Source organism: Canis lupus, chromosome 30 (genome assembly GCF_011100685.1).
Source record: "Canis lupus familiaris isolate Mischka breed German Shepherd chromosome 30, alternate assembly UU_Cfam_GSD_1.0, whole genome shotgun sequence".
NCBI classification, from domain to species: domain Eukaryota; kingdom Metazoa; phylum Chordata; class Mammalia; order Carnivora; family Canidae; genus Canis; species Canis lupus.
The window spans coordinates 6,073,423-6,094,444 of record NC_049251.1 but is presented as its reverse complement, the minus strand read 5'-3'; the positions used below and the strand labels follow the sequence as shown (position 1 = coordinate 6,094,444).

Here is a 21,022-nt window from a genome sequence, read left to right as displayed (position 1 = left end):
TTGTGAAACCATCACCACAACCCAACTCCAGAACATTTTTATCTTCCCTGATACTGTACCCATTTAACACTAATTCCATACTTTGCCCCACCTTTCAGGCACATATTTTCATAATCAGAAAAATCTGTAACAATTTCTCTTATAGTTCCTCTTTACTTTTACTTGAACCAAAATTTGCATTGCTATTACTGCTCAGATTTTTAGCAGATAATACAAAAAGGGAAACACAATGGAATACACAGTTCTCACTAACAGCATACAAGTTCCTCTAGGCCACTGCTTCTTAGCTTCCTTTCTATCCCAATGTATTTAAGGGTTACTGTGACCTCTCATTATTAACCATGGTTTACTAAATCAGTGACTCATACTAAATGAAAGATGGGGAAACAGTGTAAGAAATGGGGGAATAGAGGCACATAATTTTTATTCCCAATACCCAAAAGGTAATTCAAATGTCAACACTACAATCGCTAGCACTAAACACTTATGATTTCTGTACCAACAAAACAAACATTACTAACACTACATCCTATAAGGAATGTTTCACATGGACCTTTTTATAAATGGCACAGCTTAAAATAACAGAATCTTCAATAATAGAAGACACTAGAAAAATTCTTTCAAATGGCCATTGTCTGAAGAACTTTCAAAATAACATGAAATTAAACTGAATTTAAAAAATTAAAGGACACCAATAAAATAGATATATTATTTATGGTAATTGTTTAGATATAAGGTAATCTATACTCCAAACTCACCAGTGACAAAAACAGGTCACACTCACTAGAATTCAAATGGCCAGAGAATACAATTTTTTAAAAAATGATATAACCCTAGTGCCTAAAGCAGTTTCTTGTACAATAATCAATGATCAGTAAATATTTTTGAACCAATGGTCATTCAATGCCTATCACTAAAAACAAAATCATCTACTTAGCTACCTAGTTTCAGAGAGTTTTAAGAATAAATAGGACTCTAACTGACCAACTTAAGTAATATAATCATAAATGCTGAAAGATGAATTACATGAAGGAAAAATAACTAAAATAATATATAAATCACAAACACAGGGCATTCTATATTGGCCAAATAAATCCTAAGTGCTAGAAATCTTAGCACATTACAAATGTTTATATAAGTATCTCTAAGTCAGCTTCATATTTTAAGTCAAATGTTAAAACCTTTAACATAAAAATTTCTAAAGCTATCACTAATGAAATTTTATAAATCCTGAAAATAACAAAAACCACATCAAACACAAGTTTAAATATCCAAAGAAAGATAACTTACATAGAAGCTTCAAACAGTCATCCTTCTTTTTTAAACGGTCTTTAATATCTCCTGATACGAGTACGGAATACGGACATGCCATTTCTTTTAAAAACCCACTTATCTCAAGCTGGAAGCTTTCTAGATCATCTCTCCCTTTAAAGAAAAATCATAAAAGACTTACTGAGTATTTACCATGTAATATGAAACTGTAAAATCTACCACTAGTTGATTTTACATTCAATTATAAATTTTCAATTTGATACTAAATCCTTACAAGTGTGACCCTAACCCTTAAGTAATCAAACAATTTCTACGTAAATAAAGTAACACTTAAATTTAAGAACTTAAGTATCTAATTATAAGATAAGTATTTTTATATCTCAATCCCTGTTAACTATTTTCCAATGGACTTTCCACAAAATCAGATAAACTGGAAATATTTTGTTAGTAACTGAAATACCAAAAACGTTACTACAGCTATAATTAATTGGCTTCAGAGCAAACGACCTCTTTCTATTGTATTTCTTATAGATTCAGATAAATACAATCATCTAATTAAGCTTCACTGCTTATCTTTCTTTCATAATCTAATTATGTAGGAATTTGTGCCACATGTTTTAAATTCAGTTAATTTTACTTTGCTTCAAGTGAATTCTATTGGATGTGACAGAAAGAAAATAATTTAAAACTAAGGATAGCTTCAGAAGGGAAGGTTACTTTGCACCCTATCAAATGCTCAATAATTTTTTATTTTTCATTTTAGTTCATCTCAAATTCCACCAATTGAAAACCCACAAGGACTCCTGTTACAAAGACAGTAATGAATTAAATAAACATTTCTTAGCTAGCACAGGAGTTTTTGTGTTTTTTTTAATAGTATTCCTATGCGAACCCATGTCCTGAGTTACGGGCTTACAAATACAACTTAAATTACTTTAAAAAAGCAAAACCTTAATTTAAGATAAGCAGTATTCAAAAATTAAACTTTTTAAATAATCAAATTCAGACTCTACTTTTTCTACCATAAGCATTGTTTATAATCTTATGTAAATTTAAGAACCAATTTGAATATAAAATTTTATCCAAAGATATTTATTATCACATGCGGCAGTTCTTCAAAATATTAATGATTTTTCTTTGTAGAAACTTTGTAGATAAAACTATAAATAAAAAAACTATAAATCATAAGCTACCATTTCACTTTACTATTACACAAAAGTAAGGAAAACATAATGGCAATACCAGCTGAAGTGATACTTTCTTCCAAGTTGCACAATGATTTAATCTGAGAGCCTAACCAAACACAGAGCTCTGAAAATTCAGGTGAAGATAGTCCACCCTCTGCAGCCTTGGCAAGGGCTTGCTCTTCTAACAGTGGTCCCTTATACCTAGAAAGGAAGACATAAAAGGTTAAAAAAAAAAACTTGATAGTACTCTATATATCAAAGCCTGCTGCCTATTTTTGTAAATAAACTTTTTGCAAAACATAGCCAAAAAATATATCCATTCAGACTCTCTGGCCGCTTTCACAATGCAATTGCAGAGTTGATAGTATGGTCAGCAAAGCCTAAAATTTTTACTATTGGGTCTATTACAGACATGTTTTGCTAATTTCTGCCCTATTTAATTGACATTTGGCTTTTTTCTTACATTTTATCATTTCTTAGTAAAATTATCAATTTTAAGATAAATATTACAACACTAAGTCAAATAAAGCAGAGTCTAATAACCATATACAAGTTACAAGAAACTGAAAAAAAATTAGCAATAGATGTAAATTTTAAATTAAAGTTGAAAAGGACCTATAAGATCATTTTAACCTAAACCATTTATAATTCTATCCTTTTAAACACTGCTACAAAATATATTTGAATAGAACCTTCAATTTTCTACAATTCATTGAGTTATATACTCAATTTTCTACTCAGTTATATACTCAGTTTTCTACTTTTATTATTCTTCCTGAAACTGAACTTTATTTTTTTAACATTATAAACTTTTAGATTTTAACATATTTGATAGATTTTAACCCACTGGCAGTTATTTTTTCTTTTGATACTTAAATTGTCCCACCTCTGCTTGTTGGGAACACATTCATGTTGGTCAAGGAATCCTTTGACTTGTTACCTGTATTCTATGAGTACTTTCCTTGCTTTCTATGACAAGATGTTCCTGCCTTATACCTAGAATTGGCTATTTCTCCAAAAAGCACTGATTCTTTTTAATGGTACTTAGAATAAACAATCTGGTACTAAAGAGGAGTTACTGTGTGTATATCTTTTTAAGAGAAATTATATCATGAGTTCATATTACTTCTAATTCAAATTTTAAATTGTAGGATATTTACTTATTTGTCTTACATTTTTATTTTCCCTTAGAATGAAAACTGTTTTCTAATGACATTTACAGAATATCAGTATATATAAAAATAGATATAAATTACAGATAGCTTCAGAATAGGAAAACCAGAATTATTAACAAATTGCTGAAAACAATTTTTCCTTTTTATCATTAGAACATATTATTAGAACATATATTAGAACATATATTAGAACACCCAGGGGATCCCTGGGTGGCTCAGTGGTTTGGTGCCTGCCTTCGGGCCGGGGCGTGATCCTGGAGTCCCAGGATGAGTCCCAGGATCGAGTCCCACATTGGACTCCCTGCGTGGAGCCTGCTTCTCCTCTATCTGTGCCTCTGCCTCTCTCTCTCTCTCTCTCCTCTGTCTGTGTCTCTGCCTCTCTCTCTTTCTCTGTGTATCTCTCATGAATGAATAAATAAAATCTTTAAAAAAAAAAAAAGAATATATTCCAGTAAGGATGTGTCAAAAAACAATTCCTTTCTATGTGATGAAACTACCTATTCAATATACTGATAAACACTCCATTTTGCTTTCAACTTTTAGCAATTTATCTCTGTCTTGATTTCATTTTATTTAATTTTGCTTTATAATTATGTAAACCATTCACATTGTTTTAAAGTCTAATTTACCAAACAAGGTACATTCGAAATAATTTAGTTTGCAATCTTAATCTTGTTCCCTCTACTCTGTTCTCCCAGCTCCCCTTTGTAACCATGTTCATTAGTTTGGGGCTGCCATTCTGTGTTTTTAAATATAAACATATATATATATATATTTCTTTTTTAGGTAAAGGTAGTTCACTACTATACACTGTTCTCTTCCTTGGTCTAAACACATACACACTCACACTCACATACATTTTCATATACAGCAGACCCTTGAACAACACAGGGGTTAGGGGTGTCAACCCCCACGTGGTCACCAATTTGCATAAAACTTTCTACTCCCAAAAAACTACTAATAGCCTACTGCTGATGGAAGCTTTACTGACAATATAAACAGCCAATTAACACATACTTTATATGTATTACATACTGTATTCTTACTATAAACTAAAAAGGGATCCCTGGGTGGCGCAGCGGTTTGGCGCCTGCCTTTGGCCCAGGGCACGATCCTGGAGACCCGGGATCGAATCCCACGTCGGGCTCCCGGTGCATGGAGCCTGCTTCTCCCTCTGCCTGTGTCTCTGCCCCGCCCCCCCCCCCCCCCCCCCCCCCCGTGTGTGTCTATCATAAATAAATAAAACTTTAAAAAAAATAAAATAAAAATAAAATAAGCTAAAAAAATCTTAAGAGTTTCACAGTACTGCACATATATTTACAGTAAAAAGCCTATGTATAAGTGGACCCACACAACTCAAATCTACGCTGGGTCAACTGCACTGGAGATCAGCAGAGATACTACTCAATTATTTTTAGGTGTACAGTACTCTATTGTCCGGAGTATTATGTCACTAGTAAAGGACATTTGGGTTATTTGCAGTGTTTTGCTCTTATAAAAAATTTGGCAAATTTTTGTTAGTTTATACCTGGGATAGATTTCTAGAGGTGGGATTATTGCGTCAAAGGGTAAATGGGCATGCAACTTTGCTACATGCTATTAAATATTCCTCTACAGGGGTTGTACCATCAAAGTGTAAGAGTATCCATTCCCCCATAATTCACCAAAGTTGTCAAACATTTAGATTTTTTTCACCATCTGGTATCTCAGTATAGTTTTAATTTACATTTCTCTTAAGAACAAGGATGTAAGTCTTTTCATATGTTTAAAGACCATTTGTTTTTGCTTTTTCTCTGAATTCTCTAGTCATACCTCATGAAGGGGGAATATTTTCAAATCCCCATTTTACAGGTAAGAAATCAAGGCTTCATGAGGTTAAGACACCTGCCTCAAGCAGCTGGCCAGGTACAGTAGCAGACATGCATTAACAGATAAAGATACAGCCATAATACTGATAGTTATATTTATTTATAATTCATTTAGTCTTCACAGCAATGCTTTGAAGTCAGCATGATTGATCTTAATTCTGGAAGATCAGAAGATAAGTAACTACGTAATGATATGAGGATTGAAATCTAGAGTTGAACCCACACACTCCATGTGAACTCAAACTTCTGTCTATGCTAATAAGGAAAGTAAGCAAATAACCTGGCCAGGTGACACAGCCAGGTAAAGGGAGAGCTGTAGACCACTGTCTCTGCTCCTACAGGCAAGACTGATTCTTCTACATGTTACTTTTCCTCCATATCTCACAGTGCCTCTTGAGATTTAATAGTAAAGATCTTCTTTCCCCAACTTGTTTTCATTTCTATAATAAAGAAATAATCATTAGCTCTTGAATAAATTTAATTCATATAATTGGTGATGTTATTTTTAACTGAAATGCCAATTATAACATTCAATAAAATTTTTTAAATCACCAAAAGTATGGAATTTAGAAGGGAATAAAAACCCCACAAACTCTAGTGACTCAGCTCATCAAGTCAGGTAAAAATAGAAAGAAGAAAAATGAACTGAACATCTAATAACAAGCATAATTATAATGGCAACTAACACCAAATACTGCTCTTAAGCTAGGCCAGTGCTGTGTGCTTTATGTGCATTATCTCTCTTAATTGCCACAATTTCCTGTAAGATAGGATTATTATGTTCTTAGTTTTTTCTACGTATTTTTATTTAATTAGGAAAGGGTTACTTATTCCAAACACTGGGGACACTTCCCCTAAACTCCCAGGGCCACCTATATGGGAACCACAATTGCTGGTCTGACACTGCTACAAGCCGGGTGATCCAAATCTACAATCCATTAGGGCTACTGGCAAACCCCTACAGACAACAACCAGTGCCTAATTTGCTTTCTCTTTTCCATTTCCATCAGCCAACATATAAAATATGAGACTCTTTCCTTCCCTGTCATTTATACATCCTACTGGCTTGCCTCTGATCCAGCTCTCCACTTCCAGCTCCCAAACTCTTCCACTTTGTTTCATCCATAAACAACTTGCCTAGATTGATAATCAGAAAGGTTATCCCTACCACCTCTAGCTTTGGTGTTTTTACTCTCTGAAGTTCTTCATGGTCAGATGGTAAGGTTTTTGCCCTCCTTGCTTCCCAAAACAGCATCCGTATGTATCACTGGTCCCCCACCATCTTATAAATACCTCCTTCTCTCTCTAGGCTCAGAGCACACTCTTTCCCTTGTGGTTTTCCCCTGTTAATTGCCTGGACACACCCCAGCACTCCCTGTGCTCGGTCTTCCTCTCTATTCCTATGTCTGCCATTTGTCTGTATGCATATCCTATGCAGTACCCTGAGCTCTCAATTCCTGAACCTTCCCTTTTCTGACCTTTGCCACTACAGGTCAGCGAGCCACCCCTCAGACCTTTCCATCACGGGGAACTACTCTACTTCCAAAATCAATAATTCAAACGTGTCACTCCCTGACCACAACCTACTATCTATCCTTTCAGCTTGCTCTTTTGACCACTCACTTACAACTATCCTTGGATCTCATCTCTACCTCCATTCCATTGGTCACTTCATATTCTCTGTTTTTCCCACCTCCTTGCTGTCTTCATTTTCTTCCATTCCTAATTTAGATTCCAATGTGCATCATTTCATTTTGGTGCTCAACAAATACTTATTGAAGAAATGAATTCTGATACCATCATCTCCTTCAGCTCTACTATCCAAAAAATCACTAAGTACTACAATGTGCACTTTTTTCCAAGTCCACATCCACTGAGCAGTCTTCACTTCTTGCCGTACTAAATTCTCCAACCTTACTGAGGTAATTTTTCAAACTAGATACCTGAACTTTCCCTTTTTTATTTAAAATCCTTCAATCATGTCCCATTGCTATTATGGCAAAGAACAAAATTCACAATGCAGCCTAAAAGGTGCTTCACGCCTTCAATCAAATCTTCCAGTATGTTGGCCATTGCTCTCTGCCCTCCAGCCACATGGGCCTTGTTCCAGTTATTCTAACACAGCAAGCTCCTTTCCACTTCAAGGGCTTTCACACTTTATTCTTACTTTAAGGACACCGTTGTCCTCCTTTCCTATCCAACCTCACCTAGTTTACTCCTGTCTTCCTCCTGTCCTGTCCTTACACAGGTCCTCCTATCATGTCATGTCACCCTGCTCTCTTCCTTTAAAGCGCTTATTACAAATTTTAATGTTTGTGTGATCGTATGTTTCTCCATTGGACTATAACACAGGGACAGGGATCAATTTTGCTCACCAATGACTTCTCAGAAGTTGTGCTCAATAAATAACCAAAATAAACTTCCTTCCATAATGCTGATTCTCAACTAGGCTGTGAAGTCTTTTAAAAATATGCATGCCTATACTGCACCACTAAACATCATGATCCAGTCAGTATGGTAAAGAACAGACTGGAACATTTTATTTTACAAGCTCTATACAAGATTTTGATGCACAACCATGGCTAAGACCTACTCTACAAAATCATAGATGGTCAAAACTAAAAAAAGACTTCAATTCAATTGAAGTTCAATTTTTACTTACAATATGTGTTCAATTACAACACATATTGTAAGTAAAAATTACTTTCCATATTTCATTATCATTGTAAGAAAAATCAAGCTTCAAAAACTCATCCTCAGTTATTACAGGAAAAATCAATTCTAAAGTATATAAACTATTTCAATTTTCATATTGAATAATCTGAAATAAATTTTCCTTGGTAAAAGTCAAGATTATAGCAAAGTTCATTTTTCAAAACACCTATAATAGAAACAAATTCAGGGCACCTGGGTGGCACAGTTGGTTAAGCATCTGACTCTTGGTTTCTGCTGAGGTCCTGATCTCAGGGTTGTGAGCGTGGGCCACTCATGAGGGTCTGTGCTCAGAGTGTAGTCTGCTTAAGTTTCTCTCTCCATCTCCACCCATCCCCTCAGCTCTCTCTAAAATAAATTTCTAAAAGAAAAGAAATTCAAGGAATGAAAAAAAATTCAAGGAATGAAGAGAAAAAAGCACTGACTTTCTGTTTTTCATACACTTTTTTAAGATTTTATTTGTTTATTCACAAGAGACAGAGAGAGAGGCAGAGACACAGGCAGAGGGAGAAGCAGGCTCCCTGCAGGGGACTCAATCCCAGGACCCCAGGATTAAGACCTGAGCCAAAGGCAGAGAGAGGCTCAACCACTGAGCCACCCAGGTGCCCCTCTTCTTCATAAACTATTTACAGAATCATACTACTTTTATCTGAAAGACTTGAGATCTCAAACTACTTGGGGTCTATACACTTCTATTAAGTATTTTAACTTCTTGTTTTGCTTACCTCCTTAACCAAGTTAGGTGAAAATTTCACAGAATAAAAATGCCCCTTAAATAATCAGTGGCTCAATTCTTTCATGTGACAAAACATTTACTCTGGATCTACTAAGTGCAATGCCCTGTAACATTGCAAAGGAGGTGTTACTGGGGTCCAAAAGGAGCAACTGATAGAAGATCAAGTATAGTTCTAGAAAAAACGAAACAAACAAAAAAAAAAAATGGGTTGGGGGTTTCAAGCTTCACAATAGAACTGCAACGGCAGAGCCTACCCCATTCAAGAAACTCCAACATTGGGGGGCTTGGGTGGCACAGTCAGTTAAGCATCTGACTCTTCATTTGGGCTCAGGTCATGATCTTAGGGTCCTGGGATTGAGCCCCGCTTCCAGCTCCTGCTCAGTCTGCTTAAGATTCTCTCCTTCTCCCTCCCTCTCTCGTGCTGTCTTCTAATAAAGAAATAGAAAAGAAAAGAAAAGAAAAGAAAAGAAAAGAAAAGAAAAGAAAAGAAAAGAAAAGACAAGACAAGACAAGACTCCAGCATGTGGCAAGGGAAACCATGCAGATGGCTTCAATCTCTTTAAGTAAGGTGTTTGTTTTGTTTTGTTTTGTTTTTTAGCCTAAACTGTCTGGCCGTATGTCTATGCTGTCTCTTCCTTGAACTTTTCATTCACCCATCCATTCAACCCTCATTTATTCTCCAGACCTCACTGCAGGATGTTGCTAGAAGAAGACAGGTAAGGCTCCTAGTTTCCTGGTGCTGGGGGTGCAGGTGGGGCTGAGGGGTGAGGGGGTTGGCAGCGCAAGAGAGGCTTAAGAAATAGCCAGGACGCGAGAACTCGGGATAAGGACAGCTGTGAGTGCCAACAGGCTGAGGCTGAGGGAGACTGCTCTGCAGGAACGGATCCCCGTGCTGTGCTTCGAAGTATTAACGTCATTCCGGGAGTTCTCGGGGCACTTAGCATTCTTGATTGTCAATTCCGGCAGACGCTTTGTAGCCGCCACTGACTACGTGACCGACCAGTATCCTGGGAACGGTCTTGCTCTGCCTAGCACACAGAGGTGCACTAAGTAATGCATATCACCACCACGCTAATATGCGGCCAACGAACGGATGAAACGGTCGAATGAATGAACCCACAGCTGACTCGGGACACTTTCCCCGGCCACGGAAGCAGGAGATTTCGCGCCACAGGCCGAACCCCGTAGGCAGACGACAGCCCCCAGCCGCAGTCGGGGCCCTGCACCCCCGCCCCAGGCCCGGGGCGCCACAACTACGTCAAAAAATATCACCCGCGCGGCAGGGACGCGCTCCTAGGACGGGCTGGCGGCCGCCGGCTCCTCCGCGGAGTCTCCAGGCCAGGAGTTTGGAAGAGGGGGCCACGCGCCCCGGCTCTCCGGCCCCGCTCCACCCCCAAACGGACTCGTCGGCCGCCTCCCTCTTAACTCCGTCGGCGCCGGCGGGAGCGCGGCGGGCACCGAGGCCTCCACCGGGACGCCGGAGCCCCGCGGAGGCCCACGGGGAGGAGACCGCAGCGGCCAAGCGGGGGCAGAGTTTAGGCTTTCGGGGGGAGGGCGCCCCCGGGAATACCCACCCCAGCGCCTCCAGGGTGTCCAGCACGTCCCCCTCCATCGTGAGCTCGGGACCCGACTCCGGCCCTCTCATGGTCCTCCGGCCCGGAGCTGTACGGCGCTCTAAGAAGCCCGCCGGAAACCCGCGTCACGGCGCCCAGGTTCCGGGCGGAGCCCCAGCCGCGCCTGCCCACGAGCGCCGGAGGCCCGCGGCCCAAGCGTTCCGGCCCGAGGCGAGGAGCGCTCGGGGGCCTGAACCGCCGTCGGCAACGGCAAGTTTTGTGAATAACAGTAAACTACGGTCATAGGAAGGTTTCTTCGTGCTGGGTCTTTTCTGGGTGTTGAAATCAGCCTTAGCAAACGTGATTCTATCAGACTCCGGACCTCTCTCTTTTGATAAGCCCCGAAATGAAATCATCATCTCGGACCACAGCTGGTTTATAATCTCATGTATCTACACATTTTTTTTTTTTTAATGATAGTCACACAGAGAGAGAGAGAGAGAGAGAGGCAGAGACACAGGCAGAGGGAGAAGCAGGCTCCATGCACCGGGAGCCCGACGTGGGATCCGATCCCGGGTCTCCAGGATCGCGCCCTGGGCCAAAGGCGGGCGCCAAACCGCTGCGCCACCGGGGATCCCTCTACACATGTTTTTAAATCGGCACGTGCAGCAATGCTCCAACATTAAAGAAGAAACAAAGGGAAAGTGATACGTGACGCTCTTGTTACCCTGTGAACCCTGGACCCACGAAGTGAGCAGGAGCTGGCGCCCATCCGGGCCCCTCTAGACACACCTACGGACTGCGGGTCCCGCTGCTGGCACAGCATAGGTGAGCTCTGTGGGAAACAAAAACGCCCTAGGCAGGGTAGGATAGTTGATGTGATTTCCCAAAATTGTGACTGACTCTCCATAAAGTTCCAAACAAAACAATGTTTCCTCTGTGTACCACTCGTGGAAAACAGATTCTATCTAAACCATGCAGAAAATGTTTTAGGGTCCATATGTAAAAGAGAGTCAGGATATAGAGTAAAGGGTGAAACTCGGTTTGGGTTCAGGTCATGAACTTAGGATCCTCATATCCAGGCCCCTGTAGGGCTCAGTGCCTACCTAAGATTCTCTCTCTCCCACCCTCTTCCCCCTTTCTCCCTCTAAAACAAAACAAAATAAAACAAAACAAAAAATAGTTACATCACCTACATGAATATCCAGTGGGATTATGAAAAGTTGTGCAGACACGTAACTATTGGCCCTTGTAAGGTACTGTCTCCTGCTTTGCAGAATACAGCATCCCTTGCCCCAGTTCACTTAATAGTAATGCCCTTACCACTCTATTATTCTACAAATAAAAAGCTTACTCATAAAATTGTAAAACTCTGAGGGATCCTTCCCATAAGTTTGAATCAAGTTCACTAATGACTGCTTTAAGGGCAGCAGTGTGGCTCGGTCAGTTGGGCATCTGCCTTGGATTGGGGTCATGATCTCAGGGTTCTAGGATGGAGGCCTGAGGGGTCATGCTCTCTGTTCAGCAGGGAGTCGGCTCCTCCCTCTGCTCCTTCTTTTGCTTGTGCTCCCTCTCTCTGTCAAATAAATAAAATCTTAAACAACAATAACACAATGACTGCTCTACCATATATCTCAGGCTTCAATATAAAATTATTTACAGTTTAATGTATCTGAATTCATCTCTAAACCAAAGGGAGAGAATCTATATTCTGAATGGTTATTGCCTCCTTCAAACAACTGCAGTCATAGAAAATACTATTCTTAGTATTCTTGGCAAAAAAGTCTCTATATACACCAAACAAATGAGGTAACTATTCTTTATTAATATTGATATTGAATGTTCTGCGATTTTTTCTTAAAACTGAGGCACAGAAAAAAGATGAAAAATACAAGAAAAAAGCATGACAGATATATGGAAAAGATAAAAGGGCAGATGCCAGAAGAGATTCTAGACTCAGAAGAGCATTAACTATAAATATTAGAAATGGAAAAAAAAGACTGAAAATAATTATCTAAGTGTGAATCTCAAAAAGCTGAAAAACAAATTAAATCCCAGAAAACAAATAGGTAGGAATAACAAAGAGACATCAATAACAGATATCATTGAAATGGGAGAAAATAGAAACAATTAAGTCAAATTTGCCTTTTTTTTTTTTCTCAAAAACTAATACTATTGACAAACCTTTAGCCACCTTGATCAAGAAAATAAAAGATGACAACACAGGTAATCAATATCCAAAATGGAAAATCAAAAATGTCATTACTGTTCATCAGACATTAGACAGTTAATAAGAAGATGTTAGGAACAACTTTATGCAATAAATTTGAAATTTTTGATGAACCTGATAAATTCCTTGAGAAACAATTTAACAGAAATAATATAAAGTAAAACTTAATATGAATAGCTTCATATCGGGATCCCTGGGTGGCACAGCAGGTTAGCGCCTGCCTTTGGCCCAGGATGCGATCCTGGAGACCCAGGATCGAATCCCACATTGGGCTCTCGTTGCATGGAGCCTGCTTCTCCCTCTGCCTGTGTCTCTGCCTCTCTCTCTCTCTCTCTCTCTCTCTCTCTCTGACTATCATTAATAAATAAAAATTTAAAAAATGTTTAAAAAAATGAATAGCTTCATATCTATTAAAGAAATCAAGTTTACTAATTAAACTTTACCCATGAAGAATACTTCAAGCCTGGATTGCTTTTCTGATGAATATCTCAAAACATTTAAGAAATAAAGAACACCTATCTTATACAAACTTTTCCAGAGACTAGAAGAACATGGAGCATTTTTCAATGATTTTTATAAGGACAAAATTACCTTAACACAGGCATCATAAGGATATTACTAAAAAAGAAAATCTGAGAGTGCCTGGGTGGCTCAGTAGTTTAAGTGTCCAACGCTTTGATTTTGGCTCAGGTCATGATATCTAGGCCATGAGATCAAGCCTGCATCAGAGTCTCTTTCTCTCCTTCTCCCTCTGCCCCTCCCCATTGAGTGCTCACTCTCTCTTGCTCTCTCTCTCGGAAAGAAAGAAAGAAAGAAAGAAAGAAAGAAAGAAAGAAAGAAAGAAAGAAAGAAAGAAGAAAGAAAGAAAGAAAGAGAAGGGAAGGAAGGAAGAAAGGAAGGAAGGAAGGAAGGAAGGAAGGAAGGAAGGAAGGAAAGAAGAAAAAGAAAAAGAAAAAAAGAAAGAAGAAAGAGAGAGAAAAAGAGAGAGAGAAAGAAGAGAAAAAATTCTGTGGACCAATTACTCGTAGGAACAGAGAGCTACACTTAGTTAATTGAGTGTGCAAAAGTCACACTCAGATCTTTACAATACGTGGTGCTGGGCCAGTGGGATAGCCAAATCTTGACCTATATCTCATTCTACATACAAAAAATTAATTCCAGATGGGCTGTAGGTACAAGTTAAAAGATTACCAAAGTTTCTAGAAAATAACACTAAATAGCTTCATGTACTTGGGATAGGCAAAGATTTCTTAAGCCTATTGATTAGAGCTTTTGTGTCTATCTTAGGAAATTTTTGCCTAATTCTACAGGACATGAAGGTACTGTATATTATCTGGACTACTTTTTCTTTATTAAAATCAAATTTGTGAAAAACACCCTATTACAAAGTTGAGAAGATAAGCTACACAAGTAAGGGAAAATATCTGCAATACACACATCTGACCGGGGTTCATATTCAGATCATGTAAAGAAATTCTTCAAGCCACTTAAGACAACTCAAAGGGGACAACTGGTCAAAAGACTTGAATAGGCACTTCACAAAAGAGAGTGTTCAGGGATCCCTGGGTGGCGCAGCAGTTTGGCGCCTGCCTTTGCCCCAGGGTGCGATCCTGGAGACCCGGGATCGAATCCCACGTTGGGCTCCTGGTGCATGGAGCCTGCTTCTCCCTCTGCCTCTCTCTCTCTCTCTCTCTGTGACTATCATAAATAAATAAAAAATTTTTTAAAAAGAGAGTGTTCAAATGGTCAGTGACTATATGCAATAGTGCTCAACCTCACTGTCAGTAAACAATGAAAATTAAAACAATAACTGTCTACAGACATAGAGATCTCTATATACAATTTCTAACTACATAAAGAATGGTTAGAATTTCACACACACAAATAATTGATGATACCTAGTGTCAGCAAGAATGTAAAAACTAGAATTCTCATACATTGGGAGTGTAAACTTTGGCAGGGGTTGGTGATGAATTAAAGAGTATTTGTTATGGCTAAATCTATACAGGCTTTGTGGCCAGCACCAACAGCCATGTGCATGAATGTTCATAGCAGCCAAGGATTAGAAACAATCCAAGTATCTATTTACAGTAGAATGGATAAATAAATTAAGGTATAGTCATACAATGAAATGCTATATGCAATGGAAATGGGTAACCAGCTGCTACATTACAACATCAATGAATCTTACAAACACAATATCGAGCAAAAGAACACAGGCATAAAAGAGTTCTTTATATAAACTGCATGATTTGAAAGCAGACAAATGATAGAAGTCAAATAGTGATTTTCTTTGGAAAGGGATAACAACTAGCAGAAGTACAAGAGAGGGGCTTCTCTGGTGTTGTAATATTTAATATCTTGAACAGATGTTTAATTTACAGAAATTCACTGCACTATACACTTATGAATTCTTTACTTGTTTCTATGTATGCTTAACCTTAACTTTTAAGTTACTTTGAAGAGAGTGCCATACACCTAAAAATGGTTAAAATGGCAAATTTCATGTTATATATATGCTGTAATAAAAAAATAACGTAAAGTGCTTGAAACAATGTCCAGTATACAGTAAACACTTAATAAATGGTATCAATTTTCTTAGCCTGGGTTCCTTAGAAAGCAGAGTTTGAGGCAAAAAGCTTAGGGGCTAAGACAGTATCAGTCCGTTCAACCCTCGGAAGAAGATGGATGGAAGAAGGGAGCAGGGCAGGAAAGGGGAGCAAATATGTGAAGCCAAATTGGCCACAGCTAGGAACAACAATTGGTCAGCTGTCTCTGCACTGATGTCTTATGAAGCAAACGTATTTCTCAGATATCTCTCTGGTTGAGTAAGGAAGACTAGCAGCTAGCTCACGTCTCCACCTGTCCAAGTTTGCTCCATGCAAACAATGACTCCCTCACACTTCCAGGTTACTTGTACACCTCAGCAGCTACATGGACTCCCCAGGGCAGGAAATACCAGGCACATGGCATGGGTGTAACTCTAGAGTATACCCATAAGTGCAGCCATGACAATGAGGCCTACAGCCTGGGGGTGCAAGAAAAGCAGCAACAATGGCCTCCCTAGCCACTTAAAAGCACAAGCTGTTAGGGGCTGCTCTGGCCAGAACCCCATGCATGTGCATGAGCTCTGGATGCTGCATGAACTAAAGCCTGTCCATTTGGCCCTTGCTTCACTCTGAGCCACCTTGCACCCTCTTAATATATTTGGGACTAAATCCCTCCCTTCTTCCCTGACAGGAGAGATGCAAGATAACTGTCAAGGTAGTGGACACTGTCACCTCCTCAAAAGACTTTAAAATGGTTAGCAAACCAAGCTAGAGTCCTTGATGGTCCAGGTCCAAGGTGTAATAGGTGCACATTATCTTCCTCCTCCATTACTATGGTTCCCGCATGCTTGGCAGCATTTCAGTTCATCTAAGTTGGCAGCCATGTTTGCTGAAATTAACCATTTGCAGTCATAAAAGGGACAAGAGCAACAAGAGATGCTCCATTAAAGATTCTGCATTTCAGATAAATTCCTGCCTTCATGGTGTAGCAGCGACCTGAGATGCTCATGGTAAACACCTGTCAGTAGAGTAACTATTGTTTGCCTCCAAGTTCATGGGCAGAAGGAGCCCAAATTACAATAAAAGAATTACTATCCTCAGTCAATATCCTCCCATCCTGGGAATCAGGACGTCTAAGAACCTACAGTTGATGAACCAGTAAGCACAAATTCCATAGGTATGTCTTTGGGAGTGATGGTGAGGGAGCCAATCCTACTTTCTCCCCTTAGTTCCTGGGCCCCTGTATTCTAGCTAATGGGTACACCACTACAGATTGGCTGTTGGTTCAACTCATATACCTTTAATTGGAAATCAGCACCCCAGCCTGCAGGATGTTGAGCCTAAGCTCATGAATATTCAATAGACCATTTTGCCATTCTATCAGGACATTCTTCTCTTGGGTACATGGTAAGTAGCACCTGTAAACACTTTGGAGTTTCACCAATTCTCTCATCATCTTTGCCATAAAACACGTCCCTTATTTCAAGGTAATATTGTCATAGGTAAGATGTTCTGTGAACCCTTAACAGGTGAGGCATGCAGAGAAATTGCGAGCAAAAAAGATAAACTCTAATCCAAATTCACAACCCTCTCCAAAATGGAAGGTAACCAATCTTCCACCAGGTGGCTGGCTATTATCCCTAAGGAAAAAGCCATATTCAGGTCTCCACTGCTGGCATGTTAACCTTTAGTGGAGCAGTAATGTACTTCCATATATTTGCTCTCCTTTCCTGCCCCACTTCCCTCTTCCACCATTTTTGTTTCCCTAGGATCAGACATATCAATAAAATGTTAGGACTTAAGCTTTCACCTCAAACTTTTTTTTAACAGGAATCCAAACTAAGACAATAGATAGCATTAAATGTTTACTATGTACCCAACACCATTTTGAACACTTTACCTGATTTACTCATTTTTAAAGTAAATTTTTTAAAAGAAATTGAAAGCAAAACATATATATGAATAAGTGCAGCCTTGATGAAGGGAAACTCAGGTTTTTTGGGGGAAACAAGCAGCTAGAGGTCCAAAGGGAAATCCAAGGAGGCACATAAAATCTATGAAAAACATACGCATGCAGGATCTGATAATATGTCATGCTGGATCTGACTCTTGCATACCTCTCCAAACCCATCTCCACATCATTCACTACCCTGGCCTCTGATCAGTTTCTCTGTTGAACTGTGTCCTCATTCCTTAGAGAGTGTTCAGTAATAATTTGTGGAACGAATGGAATGGAATAAAACAGAACCATAGTATCCAGAGATACATTGTTCTTGATTCTGCAAAATTCTAAAATTTCTGACTTAATTTAACCTATAATCAGAAGGTATTAACTTCTGTGGCAATTTCTAGATTTCATTCAGATGAATTTTACCCCGAAGACATCAGTAGTAGTCTAGGACATGATTAGGCAGTTACTGAATGGTTTGATTACAGAGAGGAAATGATAGTTCCCGTACTCAGGACTAATTATATATGTTCCAGTCCTGGTGCAAAATGAAAAAGCTAAAAATTTATTAAGAATTCAAGACAGCAACAGTAGAGCATTAAACCAAGCATTGAGCTCTGGTAAGAGCAGATTCGTTTTAAGTTCAGAGGTCACATGCACATTAAGCTGGCCCTCCTTGTACATCAAAAGGCCCAGAGGAGTTTATGAATTCTAACTTTGAACCACTGAAGGCTCTGCAGCAAAAACTGTACTTTTTCATATCAGCCCAGGGAACCTATCTGACTGATCTTAATACAGACTGATATATTCAGAAAAATGGTCTGTGTTCAAACTTACCTTCTGGACCAAGGAAACTATCTCTATCTTACTAGTTGCCAAGGATACGTGCCCCACCCCCTTCGACTGTGTGTATAGAAAAATCCATGGAGAGTGTCTACTGAGCATCACACAAATTAGAGAAAACAATGATAGCCAAAAACTCTTCTTGATACCAGCTCTGTGGGCCCCTAACACAGAAATAAGACTCTAAAAGATAGATATGTGGGACTGTACTTTTGACCAATACACAGTTACTATGAAAAGAATTTGAAGTGGGCCCTACACAAAGAGTATACTCAAGGGGTCTAAGAATATCTTGAGGGAGATACAATATATAAAATTCATTGGAACACTTGCTGTCCTTGAAATTAGGTGTGGGGAAAGCACATTTGGAAAACACATTGAGATTTGAAATAAGATCCTTGACTTTGCATAATAGAACCTAGGATTCAAGATGAATACCTGACTTGAACTAACCAGATGTCTGGAGGTGGGACGTTCTGCTCTCTCCATGACACCAACTGTGATTATTTTCCAGTGCAACTCAAGCCAGACCTTCAACGTGGCACTAGGAACTTGGTACGACGAATGGCTTTGCAAGTGGATGTAGCAGGTACCTCCTTGCACCTAGGACTAAATATTCTGAAATTATGTTATCTTCATTTCTAATAAAAGGTTCATTACCCAAGCTGGGAAGAGATATTATTGTGAACCCCAGAGAAAAATGGGTGGTCCCCAGTTAATGCAATATTATGTACAGTACAGGCTTCCAATTATGACATGAATAAGTTTGGAGAATAAAAGATACAGCATAGGGAATACAGTCAATAATACTATAGTAGTATTGTATGGTGACAGATGGTAGCTACACTTGTGATAATCACAGCATAACATAGATGACAAATCACTACATTGTACACTTGAAACTAATGTAATATTGTGTGTATACTCAAAAGCTTTTTAAATATTATGTATGATAGGGTAAGCTAATTGCTATAAAACCTCAAAATCTCAGTGAATTAAGATAATCTTACATCTTCTTCATGTCATAGTCCTGTGAAGTGTTTGGTGGGAGGGTATGGTATATACATTGTCACCAATGCCATATTCGGTTTAGCAGAGTAACTTTGCCACTCTCCCATCAACAGGTTGAGTTTATTTCTCTATTGAATCAAGGCAAGCCTGGTGGCTACTTTAATCAATAAAATATGGTGGAAATGATGCTGTGCCACTCCAGGTAAAGTCCTTAACTTGTTGGTTACTTCTATTTCCTGCCTTTTAGCATGTATACTTGCAAGAGGCTTCTTCTTAGAATCCAGAAACCAGGCTAAGAGAACTTGGAGCTACACAGAGAGGCCACATGCAGGCAGTTCAGTGGATAGCCTCAGTTGAGTACCAAACAGATAGCCAGCATCAGCTGTCAGTATGACAGCTTGGTCAACCATCTCAGTTGATCCTCAGATGGCTGCAGTCTCAGCCAAGAATGGCCTGCAATTGCATGAGCGATCTCAAGTGGGAACCACAAGGTGAGCCTAGCCAACTCACAGGCCATAACAAATAATAATACACTGCTGTTCAAACCAGTATGTTTGGAGGTGGTTTATTATGTAACAGTAGATAACCAAAACAAGTATTTTCTATACAGTGATTCAGGGACCTAGGATCTTTCTTGTAACTCTGCTATTGTGACATAGCAAGCAAAGTCAGCAAAGAAAGGAAGATGAAAGAATGGTAGATTATACAAAGAATTTCATGGTAATAGCTGGGGGCATCACAATGCCAGATTTCAGGTTGTACTACAAAGCTGTGTCATCAAGACAGTGTGGTACTGGCACAAAAACAGACACATAGATCCATGGAACAGAATAGAGAATCCCAAAGTAGACCCTCAAGTTTATGGTCAACTAATATTCGACAAAGGAAGAAAGACTATCCACTGGAAAAAGGACAGTCTCTTCAATAAATGGTGCTGGGAAAATTGGACATCCACATGCAGAAGAATGAAACTAGACCACTCTCTTGCACCAGACACAAAGATAAACTCAAAATGGATGAAAGATCTAAATGTGAGACAAGATTCCATCAAAATCCTAGAGAACACAGGCAACACCCTTTTTGAACTTGGCCACAGTAACTTCTTACAAGATATATCTATGAAGGCAAGGGAAACAAAAGCAAAAATACACTATTGGGATTTCATCAAGATAAGAAGCTTTTGCACAGCCAAAGATAGTCAAACTAAAAGACAACCTACCAAATGGGAGAAGATATTTGCAAATGACGTATCAGATAAAGGGCTAGTTTCCAAGATCTATGAAGAACTTATTAAACTCAAGAAACAATCCAATCATGAAATGGGCAAAAGACATGAAGAGAAATCTCACAGAGGAAGACACAGACATGGCCAACAAGCACATGAGAAAATGCTCTGCATCACTTGCTATCAGGGAAATACAAATCAAAACCACAATGAGATACCACCTCACACCAGTGAGAATGGGGAAAATTAACAAGGCAGGAAACCACAAATGTTGGAAAGGATGTGGAGAAAGGGGAACCCTCTTACACTGTTGGTGGGAATGCGAAATGGTGCAGCCACTCTGGAAAACTGTGTGGAGGTTCCTCAAAGAGTTAAAAATAGATCTGCCCTACGACCCAGCAATTGCACTGTTGGGGATTTACCCCAAAGATACAGATGCAATGAAACGCCGGGACACCTGCACCCCGATGTTTATAGCAGCAAAGTCCGCCATAGCCAAACTGTGAAAGGAGCCTCGGTGTCCATCAAAAGATGAATGGATAAAGAAGATGTGGTTTATGTATACAATGGAATGTTCCTCAGCCATTAGAAACGACAAATATCCACCATTTGCTTCAACGTGGATGGAACTGGAGGGTATTATGCTGAGTGAAGTAAGTCAATCGGAGAAGGACAAACATTGTATGTTCTCATTCATTTGGGGAATATAAATA

The 21,022-nt window shown here is 39.1% G+C and overlaps 1 protein-coding gene and 1 long non-coding RNA gene across 4 annotated transcripts in view; one reads left to right on the top strand and one right to left on the bottom strand.

Annotated features, from left to right (window-relative positions):
- FAM98B (family with sequence similarity 98 member B) overlaps positions 1 to 10,658 on the bottom strand; it is a 37,103-nt gene extending 26,445 nt beyond the window's left edge. The window contains exons 1-3 of the mRNA XM_038580014.1: positions 10,525 to 10,658; positions 2,515 to 2,660; positions 1,291 to 1,425 (exon numbers count right to left, since the gene is read on the bottom strand). Of these exons, the coding sequence (XP_038435942.1) occupies positions 1,291 to 1,425; positions 2,515 to 2,660; positions 10,525 to 10,595 (352 nt within the window). The 5' untranslated portion in view covers positions 10,596 to 10,658. The remainder of the gene's footprint in view (positions 1 to 1,290; positions 1,426 to 2,514; positions 2,661 to 10,524) is intronic.
- Positions 10,659 to 10,681: 23 nt separating this feature from the next.
- Positions 10,682 to 21,022, top strand: part of LOC102155638 — a 39,386-nt gene continuing 29,045 nt past the window's right edge. Inside the window, exons 1-3 of one of the 3 annotated variants that reach the window (XR_005381456.1) lie at positions 10,682 to 11,331; positions 18,588 to 18,662; positions 19,198 to 19,286. This is a non-coding gene — a long non-coding RNA (uncharacterized LOC102155638). The remainder of the gene's footprint in view (positions 11,332 to 18,587; positions 18,663 to 19,197; positions 19,287 to 21,022) is intronic. The other 2 variants (XR_005381457.1, XR_005381455.1) reach the window with 2 other exon arrangements.